Source organism: Sebastes umbrosus, chromosome 16 (assembly GCF_015220745.1).
Source record: "Sebastes umbrosus isolate fSebUmb1 chromosome 16, fSebUmb1.pri, whole genome shotgun sequence".
Lineage (NCBI taxonomy): Eukaryota > Metazoa > Chordata > Actinopteri > Perciformes > Sebastidae > Sebastes > Sebastes umbrosus.
Genome location: NC_051284.1, coordinates 15992431 through 16011299, shown reverse-complemented (window position 1 = coordinate 16011299; position 18869 = coordinate 15992431). Strand labels below are relative to the sequence as shown.

Sequence of the window (18869 nt, the reverse complement as noted above, 5' to 3'; positions counted from 1 at the left end):
CAAAGATATTTCCACGGTTTTGCTCTCGATGGCTCACGTTACCGCAGTCTTGGAAAGGGAGGAGTGAGCGGAGGGGTACTCAGTTGGTTGCAATCTGCAACCACGCCACTAGATCCCGCTAAATCCTACAAATCCTATAAAACTTATAAAATAAACAAATCGTACATGTCACATAACATTCATGATATTACTCCTCTTTAGCATCACATTGCTGATGTTATTTTAAATGGTAATTATGCTATATACTTCCTATCTCTTCTAAGGCCCCGACACACAATTAAAAACACTAGTTATCACCATCTATACCTATGTTACCCTTATTGCTTATAATAAAGCCAATTTTTTTTTTAAATGTGATGAAATGAGTCCCCACCTCTGACAAGGGACTCCTGGCCGTCTATCCTGGCGTCTCCTTTTGGTTACTGCAGTCTTGGAAAGAGAGGAGTGAGTGGAGGGGTACTCAGTTGGTTGCAATCTGCAACCACACCACTAGATGCCGCCACTACTACCTGTACCTTTTAATGAATGACCTGAACACTAATGATTATCTAAATTGTTATGTGTAATGTGGTTGATTTTTTTTTTTCTTCCTTTGTGTCTTTCAGGTCCAGTCGTCCAGCGCCAAAATGGGCCGTCCTCAGACGAGGGCGAGGCACAGAGGAGGTACGATTTCTAAACGCTGTATACATGAGCATACATGAGGCTTTCTTTGCACTGAAAAACAAACACTAATATATGATATTAAAGTTCTGAGAATATGGAAGAAGACATACAAAACAAAGTGTCCTAGTCGTCTTTGCTGCTGCTGTCTAGTGCTCCCTAGAAAACCCCTTCAGATCTTAATTTAAAGACTACTACTACACAACTACATATCAGGCTTAATTTACAGAAACAGACTGATCAAAAGTGACAGCTTAAAGAGCAGTGACATGCTTCCACTTCTTAGGATGATGGAGCAACATCAGATGCAGGCGCACAAGGAGAGGGAGCGACGAACGTCAGGATCAGGTGAGGCTTAAATAAACACACCCACACCCAACTATATAAACACACACAGGCTGCCCTGGAGACCGATTTAAAGGCTGCATATCATATTCTCCTAGCTACACAAGCTCGTTTAGAAAAAACTGTCAACAAAAAACCCTCTGCGCACACTCCAACTGTCAACAGGCATCTTTGCTGAGGAGCAAATTGATATTTGCTCTGCTTTGTGTTTTATTTATAATAAGGGATGTTATCGGTGTTTGGTCAGGCTGAGCACATTTACTTTCCCAAAGCAAACAGGTGATTTTATCATTACTAAATACCAGAGATGCCAGACCCTAATACAATAGGTTCCGAGAGGTAAAGAGGCTTTCCCAGTGTGGTTTGTGTTGATGTTTCCCGTCTTAGTTTCAACCACTACTCCCCAGTCTGTATGCTTTTTTATCCATGCGCACATATAAATGTTCAAGTCTGCCCCTTAAATACACACTCAGACTTAAACATGCCCCTTTGTCCCTGCTGTCAGTGGCGATATCAGTTACCCCCTGTCCCTGCAACATGCTCTACTGCCATCTCTTTCTTCCAGCTACTGTTGGGGGGGGGAAATGCCATATGCTTTCTGACCATGGCTCAGTCATGTTGCATTCTGCTGCTTGTTCTTTTTATGATATTTTGATTCTTTCTTATTTGCTATTGGCTTCCGTTTTTTGAATTGCTCCTGATTTTCTCATCTTTACTTGCTTGGTTGCTCAGTTGGTTGCTTTTCATTCTTCTCACGTTTTTCTCTTTTCTGTTTTCCTTTGTTTGTTGCCCTCCTTCGTCCTCCTCTTCGTCTGCATCTCCTCCTCTCCTCTCTCTGTCCTTCTCTCTCTGCCCGTCACAGTCGTTTCCACTCTCCAATATAAAGTGTCCACCCCTCCCAACCACCCAGACACCCCTCCCGAGTACAGACAGTACAGAGCTAGCACACTGCCACCCTCCTACGCCCGCGTGGCCTCCTCCTCTCCTCCTTCCTCCGCCTCCTCCTCCTCTCCCTGTCAGGAGAAAGAGGTGGGGGCTGCTAGGGACAGAGCTCAGCTCTCCTCCCAGCTCTCCACCTCGCTCGCCTCGGCCTTTTCCCCGGTCCAGTCGGGAGTGGCCACCATGGGCCGACAGGTCCGTCATATCCCCCTGTCTCCTCCCACAGCTGCCCGCCACCTACACCTCCAACAACAGCAGCAACAAGACATGATGCTCCCCCCTAAACACGGCACCTGGTCCGCCTCTCATTTGCAGCAAATGTACGCCCAGTTGCCCCCCAACGCCTCCCCTCCAGTTATGATGCACATGCCTGTGAAGCAGGTTATACCCCAACAGCCCGCCCTCCCGCTTGCTCACCCCCTCCCGCCCCTGAACACTAGGATGAAGCCCCCACCTCTTGACCCAAACGCCGTGACGGGCCATCACCAGTACCCTCAGCACCAGCCCCACCCTCACTCCAACGGCCAGCCACCAGACGGCCCCTACTCTCCTCACTCCCAGCATCTGCCACTCACCCCACAGTACTGCGAGGCCGTCCCCCTGCCTCCTCTGATAGGTCAGACAGCCCCAGGCCCCGCCCCCAGCCACCAGCCCCAGTACCCATCCACCTTCCACCCTCAGCAGCAACTGCATCCGCAACAACAACAACAGCAGCAGGTGTACCACCAGCAGGCCCAGCCCCCCACCACCACTTCCTCCTCCTCCTCCTCCTCGCCCCCCTCTTACACTGCCATGTCTGACGGGGGCTCGCCCAAGAAGACCCCCTCCCCCATCCCCCAGCAGACCCCCATGTTCAGCAGCAGTAAGTATGCGGAGGAGAGAGGAGGAGGTAGTCTCTCAACACTGGGATGTTACTTGTGTACAGTGTGTGTGTGAATGTGTGTGTGGGGGGGGTGGGTCATGTTTAAGGGAGTGTATTTCCACTCTAGTGAATGCACCTCACCCATAATGCTACACAAGAGCATGAAAAACGCACATGGTCATATGCACACAATAAATCAGCACCTAAAAGCCCCTACACACCCATAGTCCACCTCCACACACGTGTTTGCACTGATGTTGCGTGAGTAGATCTGTTCTCAGGACTGTGAGGGCAGATCAAACAGTATTTATTATTTATTAACACAGTATACAAAGATATTGTGTGTGATCTGTCTGTCGCACCTTATTTTGTCATCAAAGTCACATTATTGTCACATGGTTATGCAGTTTCAGGCGGTGACTGTTCTCTTTTCGATGGTACATTCATGACTTTTTTTATTGTTTTATTTGGCTGCCGCTGTCACTTTCACAAGCCATATCGCAAACATTGTAAAAGTATAGTATAGTATGCAACCTCAAATGACCTGTGTGTAACAATCAGGGGGATCTATTGGCAGAAATGGAATATAATATTAATAAGGATGTTTTCTTAAGTGTTTAATCACCTGAAAATAAGAATCGTTGTGTTTTTGTTACCTTAGAATGAGCCGTTTATATCTACATAGGGAGCGGGTCCTCTTCACGGAGTCCGCCATGTTGCACCACCATGTTTCAACAGTAGCCCAGAACAGACAAACCAAACACTGTTAACTTTTCCGGCTTGGGCCGGAGTCGATAACATTATTCGCTCCCGTCGCCGCTCCCTCTCTCTCTTGCTTCACCAGTCACTTCCCACGTACAAACACATTCTCTAAGCACTGCCTCTGCTCCAAATGAACTACACTACTCTTACAACAACTGGCTCTACATCGGGTATACACATAACCTGATTTTGCCGCTTCATAATAAAAGCTTTTAAATAACAAAATAACAGGACTTTTATTTTGAAGAATTTATAGGAAATTAAATGTTTATCTCCTATATTAGCGATGCTTTGTTAGCGGCTATTCTCAATAAAAACAAAAACAAGTCTACTAATACTGCAGAGAGGATGTGAACAGCAGCAAAAATAACAGGGCTCTTTTATTGTGAAGAATATAGGAAATTAATGCGTTTATTCACCGTTTTACAGACACTTTTTTGACCACTACACACACACACATTCAAGCAGGTAGCCCTGTTGTAATGGAGATGCAAATCCTTGCCGTGCTGGGCTGACGCGCCGAGTCAAACCGAGTCAAACCGAGTCGAGCCAAGCCAGCAAATGTGTATGGAAAAATCCTATAAGGTGGAGTTTTCAAAACCGTCACCATTTGCAACTGTATTACCCTGAGACAATAATGTAACTTTCATACTGCACTAAAATGAAACTGAATCAATGACTGCCTATAAAGCAAAAGATATTAAAAAAAACTTTATTTATCTGTACGTAATCAGCCAATTTACCAAATAACCAATATCGCTCTCCCTGCTGGCCAGCAGTCTTGTAGTAAGCAGTTGTTAGGTGTTATAAAGTGTGAGCGTGTAGCACATCATTCCTCAGACGGTCCTCGTACAACCTTCCAAAGGGCAAAAGGGTCAACCAACCCATCCAGCCATTAACCAATAGTGAACTGTGCTCCTCCCAGGCCCCCCTGTCTCTGCAGGTCACCTTTCTGTGGCGCCTCCTCCAGCTGCAGTTCCACCACCCATGGCTGGGCCTCCAGCTCCACCACCGCCACCGGGTCCACCTCCCCCGATGGCGGTGCCCCCACCCATGCCCCCTCCACTACCCACTGGTGGAGGTCCCCCTGGGGGCCCGCCCGGGGCCCAGCTACAACCCTCAGGACTGGCTGCAGCACTGGCTGGAGCCAAACTACGTAAAGTACATAGGGTGAGCCTCCATGGTTAAAGGGCTCAGGAGATGTATATCCAGTCCTTCTGGTTTAACGTTATCAGTATAGTTCAAGCCATGTTTATTTGTGTATTTTATGGGGGAGGTGGGGGTAAAGAGACAGAGACCGCTCTCACTCCAGAAACAACCCACAGCAAAAAAACTGCAACCCATTTTATAATGTGTCCTTCAGGATGAGAGCAGTCCGCCCGGGTCAAGTGGCAAAAGTGACTCCAACCGGTCTAGTGGTGGCAGTGGAGGTGGTGGGGAGGGACTGATGCAGGAAATGAATGCCTTACTAGCTCGCAGGTAAAACAGCTACACAAACACATAAACCTCACCTGATTTCATCATGCAGAGAGAGATTACATGAAACATGAGGAAATACCTCTTCTGTCAGCTATTCTACTACATATTATACTAACATTTTCATTGTGGTTTTCCTGGTTCTGCTTTACTTGCAGTAAATGTTTATCACAAAAAGAAGATAAGCTCTTGTACTAGAGTTTTATCCATGTCTCAATCTTTCTGTACTAGTTACTGAATTTGCTAATTTCTCCCTCTCACAGACGGAAAGCTTCAGAGAAACCTGATGAAGTAAGTCTTGTGCCCTCAAGAAATGATGAGAGGATGAGAAGATTGATACCGCTATGATCGTGGTACTTTCTTACATTTGTTTAGTGCGTTGTGTTCACATTCCGCTACATAGCCCAGATGGCGAGCGTTGAGGGTGAGAAGTGTCCACACTCACCTTTTTGTACCTTTATGAATACATCATCCGAGCAGGCCTCAGCATCATATTGCACTGCATTTTGTCCCCCTTGTCAATGTGAATGCACATATGCATTCAAAATAGTAAGTATAAGTAGGCCTACATACAAAAACAGCCAGAGGACGGCTAGCTGTTTCCCCCCGTTTACAGTCTTTGTGCTAAGCTATGCTAATTGGCTATTGGCCGTGGCTCTATATTTAGCATGCAGATATGAGAGTGGTATCAATCTTCAAATCTAACTCTCAGTAAGAAAGAGCATAAGTGAATTTCCCAAATTGTTGAACTATTCCTTTAAGATGTGATCTTAAATTGAACCTCTGACAGTAAAGCTGATTTTCTTTTGTGTAGTGATGATTAATGTGTCTCTCTCCTGCAGGACGACTCCGGTGGTAGAGGGCCAGGTCAGCAGAACTCAACAAGTACAAATCAAACCTTCTCACCCGATTCTTGTACTCTTGAGTTTACGTTATTTGTTCTTTCCCTTTTTGCCAGATGCTCTGAAGAAGCCATGGGAACGATCCAACTCTACAGAAAAGTCCTCACTGGTGTCCAGGTCTGTAGATGAGAGAAGGAAGAGTAAAGGGAGTTTTGTTTGAATATGAAAATGCAATACGCAATATGCAAACCTCTAGCATTAACCGCAGGATCAGGAACGTTCAGCATACATTTCATTCTTTGCACTGCTGCAAGTAACAGAAATTAAATATTGATTTAAGAAGAATGCCGCCCTGTGGTTATGTTTAACAAAAAAAAAACATAATCCTTAAATATACTAATGCTCATCCGAAGTTTATCCTTTTGTGTTGCAGAGTGAGACCCATCGGCAGCACTAGTGAATCAGACACAGAATTTGACAGGATGAAACAGGTTGGTATCATTAATGTGTTTTATTACAGTAAAAGATTTTACGGATTGTATATTGTAGATTAACGATTTTTCACACACCCTGTGTTGCTGAACTCACGAAGCACGTCTTGTTTTGCAGGAAATTTTGGATGAAGTTGTACGCGAGTTGCATAAAGTGAAAGATGAAATCATTAACGGTAAGCAACGCAGCGCTTGTAAAGTTCATAGAGTGCTACAGAAATGAGACCTAAAACCTGGAAACGAGTTAGCATTTTAGCACTTCCGGTTCCCTCGTCTGGAAGTCGATGGGTTTTTTGAATGGGTTTTTAGTAAGATGCCTGAAATAAGGTCTGTGGTTAACACAATACCCCCCTCATGAATTTTGAAGCCTTAATGTGTCTTTTAAAAAGGCGGTTGCCAATAAGTGGCTAAATGAGACTATTAAACGTCATCACACCGACTCCTCCGCCTTTACAGCCTCGTTGTGTATACTCACGCTGATGCGACCGTGGTGTAGTTTGTTTATAGCCTAACGTTAGCTTTTTACTCTTCAAAAATCATAAAAGTGGTGTTCATTTGTGGAGATTATGTTGCTGAACAAAATGTGTAAGTATCATAAACGTTTGTTTGCCACAGAGCTTATTTTCTGCAATAATCCAAGGGAACGAGGGAACCCGGGGGGATGCTAACTTCCTGTTGGCCTACAAAAATACATCATCCCTGGAGCACTCTATTGTGGTATCCGGGAGCATAAAGCATTTAATCTTTAATCTTTTCCACTCACTAGTTTTTATAACTCCCTGGCAGTAAAATGTTACGAGTTTGAGTAAAATCCTAACATGAAAAAGCTTGTTGACACTATTAATAATTCATTGTTATGCCCACACATTCGGATATGAACAAATACATGACTGGCAAAGTGTGAGTGCAAAGTGAAATTTTCACTCTCTAAAATGTGTTCTTTTGTTGCAGCCATCAGACAAGAAATCGGCAGAATCAGTACATCCTAATCTCATCTGAGCAACGGTAGGAGGAGAGCAAGAGGAGGATGGACATGCAGATGCACAGATACGAGGACCAGGGGAATGTTCTCTCAATGTTTCTGTGACCTCGCGACGCCACGATGCAAGTTGCAGAGATGTTGTGCCAACATTTGAGTCTGCTGGACAGCGAAAAATGGAAGAAGGAAACAGAGAGAAGGGTTTGATGAGACAGAGGAGCAGAATAGGAAACAGAAGGATGGATGAAGAAAGATTAAAGGGACTGACGAACTCAAACAGAGGATGAAAAACGTACTAAAAGTCGAGGGATGGACGGACATTCGTGCTGAGTTCGGTGTTGTGGTCCTCTCTGTGCACCTATAGACTCAGTCAGCCCGGTGTTGCAACTCTTTGTTCTCTGTTCAGTCTTAAGAAGAAAATATTTTTGTTTTCTAAGTTTTTACTGTTTTATTATTTAAAAACTGTGGTGATAATGATGATGCTGTTGATGACAATGAGTATTTTATTGATATTATAGAAGGAAAAAAGGAATCTTGCACACCATTTATGTCAGCCTTTTATATTTTCTATTATTATTTTTTTGTTTAGTTTATCCCTATTTCATAATAACAAGCACAATATGGGCGTAAAGGTGCCCTCGACTGGCATATTTAAAAAAACAAAACAAAAAAAAACAGGCTTTTTATGACCTTGTTCATACTGGTGTTGTGTGTCTAACCTTTTCTTTCCAGAGATGTTGGAAAACATGTTTGAACCACAATAAGCCACTTAAATTACCTCTTTCCTCCACATCCGAGGCTTAAAACATTGCAAATGAGTGATTGTTTTTTTTGGCAGTTAATCAACACAACAACAGTCTGCTCTACAACTCCAGTGTGACCGAGGAACACGTTCCTCTCTACCTGTTCAGATGTGCGAGATCATTGAAACTTGGGGATCATTCACAAAACAGGCCGATATAAGTGTAAATGTGCCACCTGGTTTTACCTAGATATAAAACAATGTAGTACTACATCCTATTCTTTGTGAACCTCTCAAGTATGCATGAACCCCCTCCCATCTCTATGAATTAGTTTTTTTATTTGGTTTGAAAAAAAAAAATTAAAAAAAAAATACAAACGGTGGTACATTTATTATAGTGGTTTGTTTCCATGAAGATTCCCCTTTCTATATACGAGGTGTTGAACTTGATAATGGTAGCAATGTGGAAAAAAATAAATAAAAGGGGGGTTGCTATGGCAATATGCAAATCTTACCTTGATAAGAGTGTGCAGAAAGTGACTGGTAGGCCTGTGTGATGGTAGCTAAATGTGTCTTTGAAGGAAGGATTTGGTTGAATATCGGTTGTTGCATTCTATCCACTCTGTCCGCTCTCAACTACGTTCTGATTTAAAAAGCTGGAAGTAAATTCATTCAAACAAAAACAATAGACGTGTCAACCATCTACGCATTATCTTGCCGTGTGTGTATGTGTGTTCCCTTGTGTTTTATGTGGAAAGTTTACATGGAAAGGAAATGGAAAATCAACCACAAAGTCTTTATAGTAGTTTCTTCATATAAAGATCTTTTACTGTTTTTATATATATAGTACAGTCATTTAAATAGAAACAACAAAGATCACAGTTATCAATCACAACACATAGATTTAAATTGTACATACAAGTGGGTGGACAAAATAACAGAAACACCATACATTACAATTGGTAAAGCTTGTAATGTTTGAATTCATAAGTCAGAAGTGTTGATTTGTGGACAACCAGAAGTCACAAGAGTCTTGCTGAGCACTAGGGCTGACCCAAATGCTTCGAAGCTTCGACCGTTGCCATGGTAATCGACCTCCAAATCAGTATTCGAATACTTTGTTTTTTCATCTTTTTTTATTTTTATATATAAGTATGTAATGATAATGTGTAAGTCCCAAAATAGCCCATGAAATAAGTATTAGTGAGACAGTGGCTCTGTCCTGGGCACTGAAACGGGGAGATGGAGACAGACAGACAGAAGAATATGTCAGCCTGCCGCGCCACGCTGCTCCGCGACGCTTCGAATACCTTTGAATATTTCTCACCCAAGCTTCAAAGCCCAAAAAAATGGTATTCAGGACAGTCCTACTGAGCACAGTCAATTCAGCACCCGTGACAGTTTCAAAACATTATGAGACTCAAACTGGAACTTTTTTATAGAACTACTTGTTTTGCATTATTTCTCTTACTTGTCCACTCCTTGTAGATGTAGTCAAACCGTTTTCAGCACGATGGAGCTACGAACAAGCAGAACGGGGCATCACTGAAGAAAAGCCTCTTCTTACTGAAAGGTAAGTTTCAATGCCTTTTTTCCACCTCAGCACTGTTCTGCATGAAGGATGTGAAATTATATTAATCTGAGAGGCTTCGATGTGCCTCGACTCTCATTCGGAAGACGTAATTCTTGTAGTCAGAGTCGCAAGACCTCATGAGAATGTATATGACCTTTATCCGTATAGAAATGAGGATTTTATTTCTGTTGTAATATCATTTTGCCTTTCTCAGTGCCTTTTGGATACAAGGAAATGTCATCACTGTGTCACGACGACGGGCCGCCGGCTTAGAGCAGGAATAGAAGCATGAATAAATAGAGGGGTAAGAAAACCACATCTGAATTCTCTTCTTATTTTTATGCACTGTGTGCAGCTGAAATGTGCACATTTATTTGCCATATAGTAACTCAAGCATGCTTACGAACAGTGACAACCACACACACTTCATGAGGGGGGGAAAACATTTAAACTAGAGAATATAATAATATGGTCCATAGACTAAATTTCACATTCCTGTTCAAAGGGAAACAATCACAGATCTATCCCTGCTTCTTCAGCTTGTACTCCCGTTTGATTCTGGCGAATGGGCCGATGCTGTCGTCGAACACAAAGTCCCATAATACCCGGATCCAGGAGGTGTGTTGAGGCAGGTTGTCGTAATACTCTGCTGCGATTTCCTTGACCTGCCAATAAAAAAAAAAAAACATCACGAGTGAGAATGAAAATATGTATGTAAATTGCACATAAGATATATACATGATATCTAAATTGCAGTTGTAAAGTGTCAGAAGCACCTCAGGGACTCAGGCAGAGGTCAACATGGCACCTTATTTCACTACAACAATCAGATACAGACAACGGCTGACAGAAGCACACATTGCACTCAAAGGCGTTCTACTTTATGCAAACAAACTACCACCGGGCACAGTTGGCATCACAGGTGTTGACACAGCCTGATACTGATGGCTAGATACTAATTTTATTTCTCTGACATTTAAAAAAAAATCACTTCACTCGATAATGAAAAAACTGATTATTCTACCTAAAAAAAAAAAAAGAGGATACTATTCCCTCTTTTAATAACAAAAAAAGCTCCACCAGTTTAATGAGAGCAGTGGTCGGCTGTGTCTAAAGGCAGGTATCTCACTTTGGATCTCCTCATGCTCTGGTGGTTACAGAGGAGCAGTTAATCAGTTACAAAGCCCGGCCTTTCGTCTGATAAATATTTGCAGTTGATAGAAAAAATGTGTCATTTTGCCGATACCTTTTTGTTCAGATTCTGAAAGACAGGAGAGGCCCCGTCTTATCTGCCCCACACCTTGTGAAAAAATCCCTCACAACCTGAAATAATGAGTCCAGAGTTTACCTGTTGGAATGATTCATCACAATAACTTAGTCTTTACCTGAGGTAGTTTACTGCCAGGTATGCTCGGGAAGTCATGGTGCTCCATGTGATACCCAACATTGAAGGTGATCAAGTTCAGTGGTCCATAGTAAGAATAGGTCTCGTGTCCCTTCAGGAACATGTAATGCTCAGCAATGAAATGTCCGGAGATCGGATGCAGTCCCATACACAGGATAGAACCGGCAATGAGGTAAACAATGGGCTTCAGTCCCCATAGATAGTAGATAATAAAGTCTACTGTGATCTGAACTGCTGCATTGAGGATCTCGAGCTGACCCACCGGTTTGGGATTGACCAACAACGGGCGAAGGGCGTAGAAGAAGGGCTGGAGAAAGAGCCAGAGGACCTTCCTTGCCGGGGTGCAGAAGAACCATCCCTCAGCGTCCGTAGGGATGTCAACGTCCAGCTGGTCGCCACCGAGATACCGATGGTGGTCGACGTGGTACTTCTTAAAGGAAGCAGAGTATGGCAGCCCGATGGGAAGGTTGGCCCACATGGCAAACCAGCGGTTCCACTTCGCCAGCTTGTTGCCGAAGGCCACGTTGTGCGAGATGTCGTGGATGGCCAGAGTCAGGGAGTGGTTAATGCAGCCTCCGAAGCCGTAAGCCCAGAAGAAGACCCACTTCCAGGAGAGTTCGTGGACCAGGTAGCAGGCCAGGAGCTGGGTCAGGACCATGCCCGATACCACCCACTTCAGCTGGGGATCCGGACCCATCAGGGACTTGATCTCTGGATATTTGGCTGAGGAGAGAAGCAGAAAGGAACGTGAACAGAGGTGAGGTGATTGTAGGAAAGAGAGGAAGTAGGAAGAGCAGAAGAGGATTAAGGGTATAGGAGAAATAAAAGGTAGGGAGTTGAAAAGCAGAAGATAGCAAAGGGAACCAAATGAAAAAAAAGTAAATAGTGGATTAATGAGAGCGGAAGGGAGGAGTAAATTAACTTTAATTTATTTTGTAACTGATACTGCCACTAGATGTTGCATCCTCCCTCCCCCGTTCCATTGCATTCACCACACACCAAGTCGTTGCCAGGCACTTACTGTCAATCTCAGCCATTTATCTGTTTTTTCCACACTAACTGAGATACCACGCGATACCAACGTCATTTTACTGTTGGCTCACAAGCCTTGTTAGAAGTAGGAACCAAACGTCAGATATCTTTCACAGAGATAAACAAAACATTAATTTCGGACCCGCCCACATTTTTTTAAATGATTAATTCACAATCATACTTTTTTTCAAGAAAAGACATATTTTATTCAGCACCTTTCTTAAGACTCTGTGGATGTATTATTATTTTTTAAAATATTCGTCTAAATAAAAATGTTATCAATAAGACTTTTAAATATCTGTCATGAATCCAGCTGCAGGATACATTCACTCATTTTCAAAAGCTTGATCTCAACTGTAAAACGGTGACTCAGTGCATCCCAAAGAACACAATCGAGCATGTTGTACGGTACCAGCTCTTCTCCTGGGAAGGGCCTGCTGACAAAAGTCACGTTTAATTGGCAGAGGTGTTGTGTTGCTGAGGGACATGTAACTTAAGGATATACAAGGGAGTGGTTTAAAAACAATTTCCATTACAAAAAAAAGCTAAGTTTAATTAATTTGACAGTTACAAAATAACAGGTTCTGATTTGTTAAACAGGCCACACCTTACAGTCAAAAGTTCAGGATCACAGGGGTTAAAGAGCATAAGCTGAATGATATCCATACACCATCAGGTGATTGCTCATGCAAATCTGGCCTGCTTCTTTGCCTTCAGCTCACTTGTGTAATGTCCCTACGCAAATTGGGCTTTCCACAGGGTATCACTGCATGTAGGTCTCCCCTTTATTGACCAAACCCTCCTTTTTTTGTTAATGTTTAGCCAGCAGGAATTCCCTACTGCCCCCTTATTCCGTTTTAAAACACAAATTCTTCAACATACAACTCTACTGTGTGGTTTGAACTGTGTGCCATTTGCTCATGCTATTTATAGCCATGTTTATGGGCTATTCATTTTGCAGTGTTGGCAGAGTTGCCCACCCACAGGGCATAAAGTTAAATCAATAGCCAGACATCATAAACAGCCAACGCCGTGCAGAACAGGCCTTACAGCCACCGCAGGATTTCATCACCATGTTACAAAGAGACAAGTTATTTAAGTCACGAGACTTAAAATCACACATTTCATTTGGAGCTAAAATTTTCCAGAACTGATAAAAATGATTAATCAACACGCGGCGTCACAATTACTCATCATCCGTGTGACTACTACTGTAGCGATGGCAGTTATAAAGTTCATGACATGCGAGTTGAGCCACTACAGGCAGCAGACTTGCCAAACAGCTACTCATTTGAACTATTGATTCAAATACACCATAAAACCACCTGTCAATCAAAATATCCCACATGATCTTGTAAAAGGAAGTGAGGCTCAGTGACCCCTGACATTCACATCAGGGCAAGGCAGAGGATGATTAAAAGAAAAAAACACTTTAATAATTTAAGGCTCGGTGGTGTCAAACGGCCCATCACCTTCTTTCTTCTTTCACACCAGAGTGACTGGTGGACAAAGCCAGGATCAAATGTACAGCAACAGCGTTAGAGCTTGTTCATCTAAACTGTTTTACTCAAATTACATAATAGATCAGATTACCAAAGACGACTACTCTTGATACAGATTTGAGTAAATAAGATGGATCTTAGCCTGAATATAATATACAGTTCAGACAAATATTCTTGTTGGATAAAGGTGACTCTTTCAAGGATCCACTCAGATCCCCCGACTCTCACAAAGCCTTTCCTCTCACTTCATGTTTGTTTGTTATGAGCAGGGAATGTGTCTCGTTACGAGCCTGGAAGCCTTGCCAACTGCACCTGCTAAAATCAATAAGCTGCTATTGTCCCCCAAGTCAGAGAGAAAGATAACTGATTAAAGCAACAGGTTTTTTTTAAGCAAATCTGGTATTTTAAAAAAATAGTCACACTTTAACATCATGAAATTAAACGTTTAATGAAAAGGTGAAACACCAGCTGAAACTAAACCAAACCTGTGATCACTGGTTACTGATTGTGAACACACATGTGGGAACACACATGTGTAAATTGATAGTAATGTATGATGTGGTATTAAGTATTTTTACTTTTTCTTTAAAAGTCTAAACAGGGACAAGGTCTGCAAATTAGCCTAGAAGTCCTACAGTATATACATTGCATCGGTTGCACTTGAATTAACTGTAACCATGCCTATATGTATTGTCTTTGTCAAATACATAAATAAATAAATAGATAAATAAATAAAATGCCTTTTGCTCTCTCCCATGGGTGACTTTGCAGCTGAGATCCACACTCCCACTCTCTGAGAATAAGTGTTTGCTTACAAAAATAATAATATAATATTATAATTGCTTAAATAATTGATATAATACTACTACTAATAATTTTTCAAAATTCAGATATATGACATATATAAATATGCTTTAAAAATGTGTCTAAATTTCATTGCAAATTATACTATTTTATTAACTTTTATTTAATATATTTACCTTTAAGAAATGTAGTTTTAAAAAGGGTGTTTGAAAGAAAATTTCTACTTGTGCTTAAAAAGAATTATGTAACTTTCAGCCACATGACAGAGTTATTCAAATGTGTGTTTATTTTGTCAGTTTCTATGTTTCCCTGCATCCATTGTGTACTAAAGCTTGTTAAGCAACAGCTAAACAGGTTTAACCGGCTATTGTATATAGCCAAGGAAACTAAAAAACATACAACTATTACACAAACTAACCAGGAATTTAACTCGGCAGATTTTTTTTATTTTAAATAGCAAAATTATCCATCATTTCTTACCCAGGATTTCTTTTCTTCTTGAAGTGTGTGGCTGGTCATTGTAGACCCATTCAAAGTCTCCTCTTCCACCTGTCTTCCCCATGACAATCCTTCCTCTGTCTGAGGCAGCCGGCTCTGTGGCTTTATGTGTGTCAGTAAACCTTCACAGTATCTGGGCACACCCACTCCCACTCCCACTCACACTGCAGGCTGCAGGTTGCAGGTGTGTGAGGATGAGGGTGTGATCACTAACTCCTCCTCCGAGATGAGGGAGGGCTGAATGTAGGCCATGCAACCTTTCACTCCCAAGCATTGAGAACAACTGGATCTACTGCATTCTTCCAACAGTAATGATGATACTGTATGATACTACCACTAGGCCTATTAGATTTAGAGGGATGCTATGAATGCTTGCAAATGGAATATCAAAAAAAAAAAAAATACAGTCCAGCTCTACAAACAAGACCACGTACTTATTTTACATATATGAATCTGTTAAATCAGTGGACTTATTAGTAGGTTATTATATTATGATTATATGATCATATTAAAACTTAAATTGAGCAGCTTAAAAGTGGCATTTTACAGCTGGTAAATTGTATAACAATGGTTCAAAATCAAGTTCAAGACCTTTATTTGTCCCCAAGGGGCAATTGATTTTGCTGCAGTAGCAAACAACAACAACATCAACAACAACATCCCATCAAAATCAACTCATTGCTTCTGTCTGACATGAGACAAAGATAAAAGAGAGACCAATGTCAAAATTTGCTTTAGAAATTAAAGGCTTCTTTCTGATTCAGTCTTTAAACAAATTCTTCTTTCATTATTAGAAACAGGAACTAGGAAATGTTTGGCAGTTTAGCTTTTAAAAATGATAAATGATTCAGCGATTTATCAGATTAGTCAGCAATTAATTTCCATTACATTTTCTTTTACACAAGCAGGTGGTACATTTCTAAAACCTGCAGCATCCAGATCAGCTTGAACAAAAAATCAATCTTTAATTACCTCACAAAATAATGCAGCGCAGGCAGTCTCTCATATCAAATGCATCCCATTTGAGGATTTACACGGTTTAAAGATAGAAACAAGTGCAACATTGCTGGTGGGTCGAACTGCTGAATCACCTTTAACCCACATATTACAGTGCATTTGGTTGGTTCGTAGCCGCAGAGCAAACGGCAACAAACCAAAGTAAAATGAAGTTAGACCACATACTTATTTTACATATATGAATTTGTTAAATCAGTGGAATTATTAGTAGGTTATATAAGTGATGCATTTTGAATATGTCACCTGGTCTCTGGGAAATTATTTTAATTTCATAGACAAAGCAATTAATCAAATGAACAAATAATTGTCATATTGTTCAGTAATGAAAACAATCATTATATGCAAAGAAGCTACTGTCCAGACAGCTTGCTCTACAAACAAGACCACATACTTGTTTTACGTAACACAGGAATCTGTTAAATATCAGTGGAATTATTAGTAAGTTATATAAATGATGTCATAGCAGAAATATAGGCTAATTTTAATTTCCTACCATTCCCACCATGGTAGGAGACAGGGTATATGCAAATTGTTGGATTTTTTTACATTTCCAAAATTTTTGCTCTTTCATATTCACACTTAGTTCAAGAAATGTGTTGAGTTAGACCTTTAAGTTATGGTAGTATTAGTAGTAGTAGTATTGATAACTTGATATGCATCTATTTTGACCATCGATTAATCGTTTTAGTCATTTTTCAAGCAAAAGTGCTTAGGCTATTTGTTGGTTCCAGCATCTGAAATGTGAGAATTTGCTGCTTTTCTTTCTATCTTTGGGGTTTAGACTGTTGCTCGGACCAAACTTGCATTTTAATCATCCCATCTGGTCTCTGGGAAATTATATATATATTTTTTTTTATTTTATAGACCAAACAACTAATCAAATAAACAAATGAATCCAATCTGCATATTCAGTAATGAAAATAATCATTATATGCTACCTTAATTGGCAATTACATATTTAAGTGGAGCAAATAAAGAGGCTGAAATGTTGATCAATACTCAGGTTTAATAGTTCGTCCTCATTTGTATTAGCTTGAGTTGTTAGACATATTATTTTAAAGCATTATTTTAATATATTACATATTATGATGAATATGACAATAAGAACATTGTATTTTTTTCCTCAAAATAGTTGATAACATACACATTTTCATTCAGGTAAATATCTTTATGGGCATGATTGGCAATGTTTTTTTTGTTTTTTTTATTGAACAAATTCAAATTCACAAACAACATGGCTCATAGATCATTGCATTAGAGTAAAAGGACAAGGTGCATACAGAACAAGAACAGATACAATATGTCAAATTATACATGAAAATAATAATAAATTAAAGTTGTAGTTCATATTCTTCTATTATACTAAGAGGTTTCAATGCATTGTTGTTTTTCATGACTTTAAGGGCTTTTCGATAGATAGATAGATAGATAGATAATAACTTTATTTGATCCCGAGGGAAATTCTAGTAGTGCAAAGTACAAAGTACAAAAAAATATACCAGATATAAAAATACAAGGAGATGAAGAAAACTGTTAAAATGAGTATAGTGCAGGGTAACTCCAGTAGCTTAGTCTATGAAAGTGCATTGTGTGCATTATTATCTGTCCTGCAGATAGACATGGGCATGATTGGTAATGTTTCGAGTCTCACATTTGAACGGGACTTTCTTTGGTTCAAATCACGCGATACTTCAAAACTGGAGCATTGTGGCGACGAGAGTACAGTAGTGTAGAGTTGTTGTCGGAGAGAGAGGAGGAAGGCTGAGTTTAGACAGGAGGGAAAGAGAGAGAGAGTGTTAAAAAACATAGCATATAAACACGAGGAAATACAACATTAAGAACATTGTATTTTTTTCCCTCAAAATAGTTGATAACATACACATTTTCATTCATGTCAAAATAATAATAAATAAAAATAAGGGCTAGGGCTGTACCTGTAATTCATATTCTTCTATTATACTAAGAATTTTCAGTGCATTTTGGTTTTTCATGACTTTAAGGGATTTTTATGTAAGAAAGAAACTCAGAATGAAACACATTAAATCTAGGTTTCACTTTCATATACATGAATTTGTGCAAATAAAAAGTTTATTTTTGTTTATAGCTTATATTGTATATTGGTAGAATTTCAATTTTTTTTTATTCTAACGTTTTTATCTATTCTTTTGTTATTATACTGCTTATTTTCACCAATAAAACCAAAGCAAATTCCTAGTGTATACCTCTTACACCTGGCAATGAACACGATTCTGATTCTGATTCTATTACATATAATGATGAATATGACAATAAGAACATTGTATTTTTTTCCTCAAAATAGCTGATAACATACAGATTTTCATTCACGTTAATATCTTTATTATGGGCATGACAATAACCTGATATTTTCAGGTGGAATTTCATTCATTCATTCATTCGTTCATTCATTCATTATCACTGTGCAATATCATTTTCCACTTCTGCAATTTTGTCAATACTGTATATACTGCTCCTATTTATATACTTCCTTCTATTTAAATGGTTCATATTTTGTTACACTTTGTTTAGCTCTTTTTTTTTGACTGTGTTAGCTGATGCATCTTGTTTATTTGCACTATCCCCTTTGCTGCTGCACACTGCAAATTTCCCCACTGCGGGACTAATAAAGGAATATCTTATCTTATCTTATCTTATTGGTAATGTTTCAAGAAATGTTTGAGAGTTACAAGTGGTTATGGAGCATATATACGGCATATTTGTATTCTGGGGGTATGGTTCCTATGCAGAGGGTAGTTTAGTTTATTTATTGACTACACTGAGGGCGTTTTATATTTTAATTATTTATTTATTTATTGTGTTGGAGCTGTGCTACTTATTTTGTACTGTAATTACCTTGTGCCTTTTCTACCTTTTTTCTTTTCTTAAAGCTGACTCGGTGTAAACTGCTCACAATTCTTTTTT

General features: G+C 40.2%; 2 protein-coding genes across 7 annotated transcripts in view; one reads left to right on the top strand and one right to left on the bottom strand.

Moving 5' to 3' along the window:
- The window catches only part of evla (Enah/Vasp-like a), a 48245-nt gene extending 39461 nt beyond the window's left edge, over nucleotides 1-8784 (top strand). For 5 of the 6 annotated variants that reach the window (XM_037746181.1, XM_037746180.1, XM_037746179.1 and 2 more), the window contains 11 exons: nucleotides 606-663; nucleotides 947-1008; nucleotides 1868-2806; nucleotides 4494-4738; nucleotides 4932-5047; nucleotides 5308-5335; nucleotides 5887-5911; nucleotides 6003-6063; nucleotides 6320-6377; nucleotides 6496-6553; nucleotides 7329-8784. In XM_037746181.1, the coding sequence (XP_037602109.1) occupies nucleotides 606-663; nucleotides 947-1008; nucleotides 1868-2806; nucleotides 4494-4738; nucleotides 4932-5047; nucleotides 5308-5335; nucleotides 5887-5911; nucleotides 6003-6063; nucleotides 6320-6377; nucleotides 6496-6553; nucleotides 7329-7366 (1688 nt within the window). In that variant the 3' untranslated portion in view covers nucleotides 7367-8784. The remainder of the gene's footprint in view (nucleotides 1-605; nucleotides 664-946; nucleotides 1009-1867; nucleotides 2807-4493; nucleotides 4739-4931; nucleotides 5048-5307; nucleotides 5336-5886; nucleotides 5912-6002; nucleotides 6064-6319; nucleotides 6378-6495; nucleotides 6554-7328) is intronic. The other variant, XM_037746183.1, reaches the window with a different exon arrangement.
- Nucleotides 8785-9995: 1211 nt separating this feature from the next.
- Nucleotides 9996-15050, bottom strand: degs2 (delta(4)-desaturase, sphingolipid 2). The gene is made up of 3 exons (XM_037746184.1): nucleotides 14895-15050; nucleotides 11057-11799; nucleotides 9996-10336 (listed from the first exon to the last, which is right to left on the bottom strand). The coding sequence occupies exons 1-3, from the start codon at nucleotides 14974-14976 to the stop codon at nucleotides 10193-10195; spliced, it is 969 nt and encodes a 322-aa protein (XP_037602112.1). The 5' UTR covers nucleotides 14977-15050; the 3' UTR covers nucleotides 9996-10192.
- Nucleotides 15051-18869: the final 3819 nt, after the last annotated feature.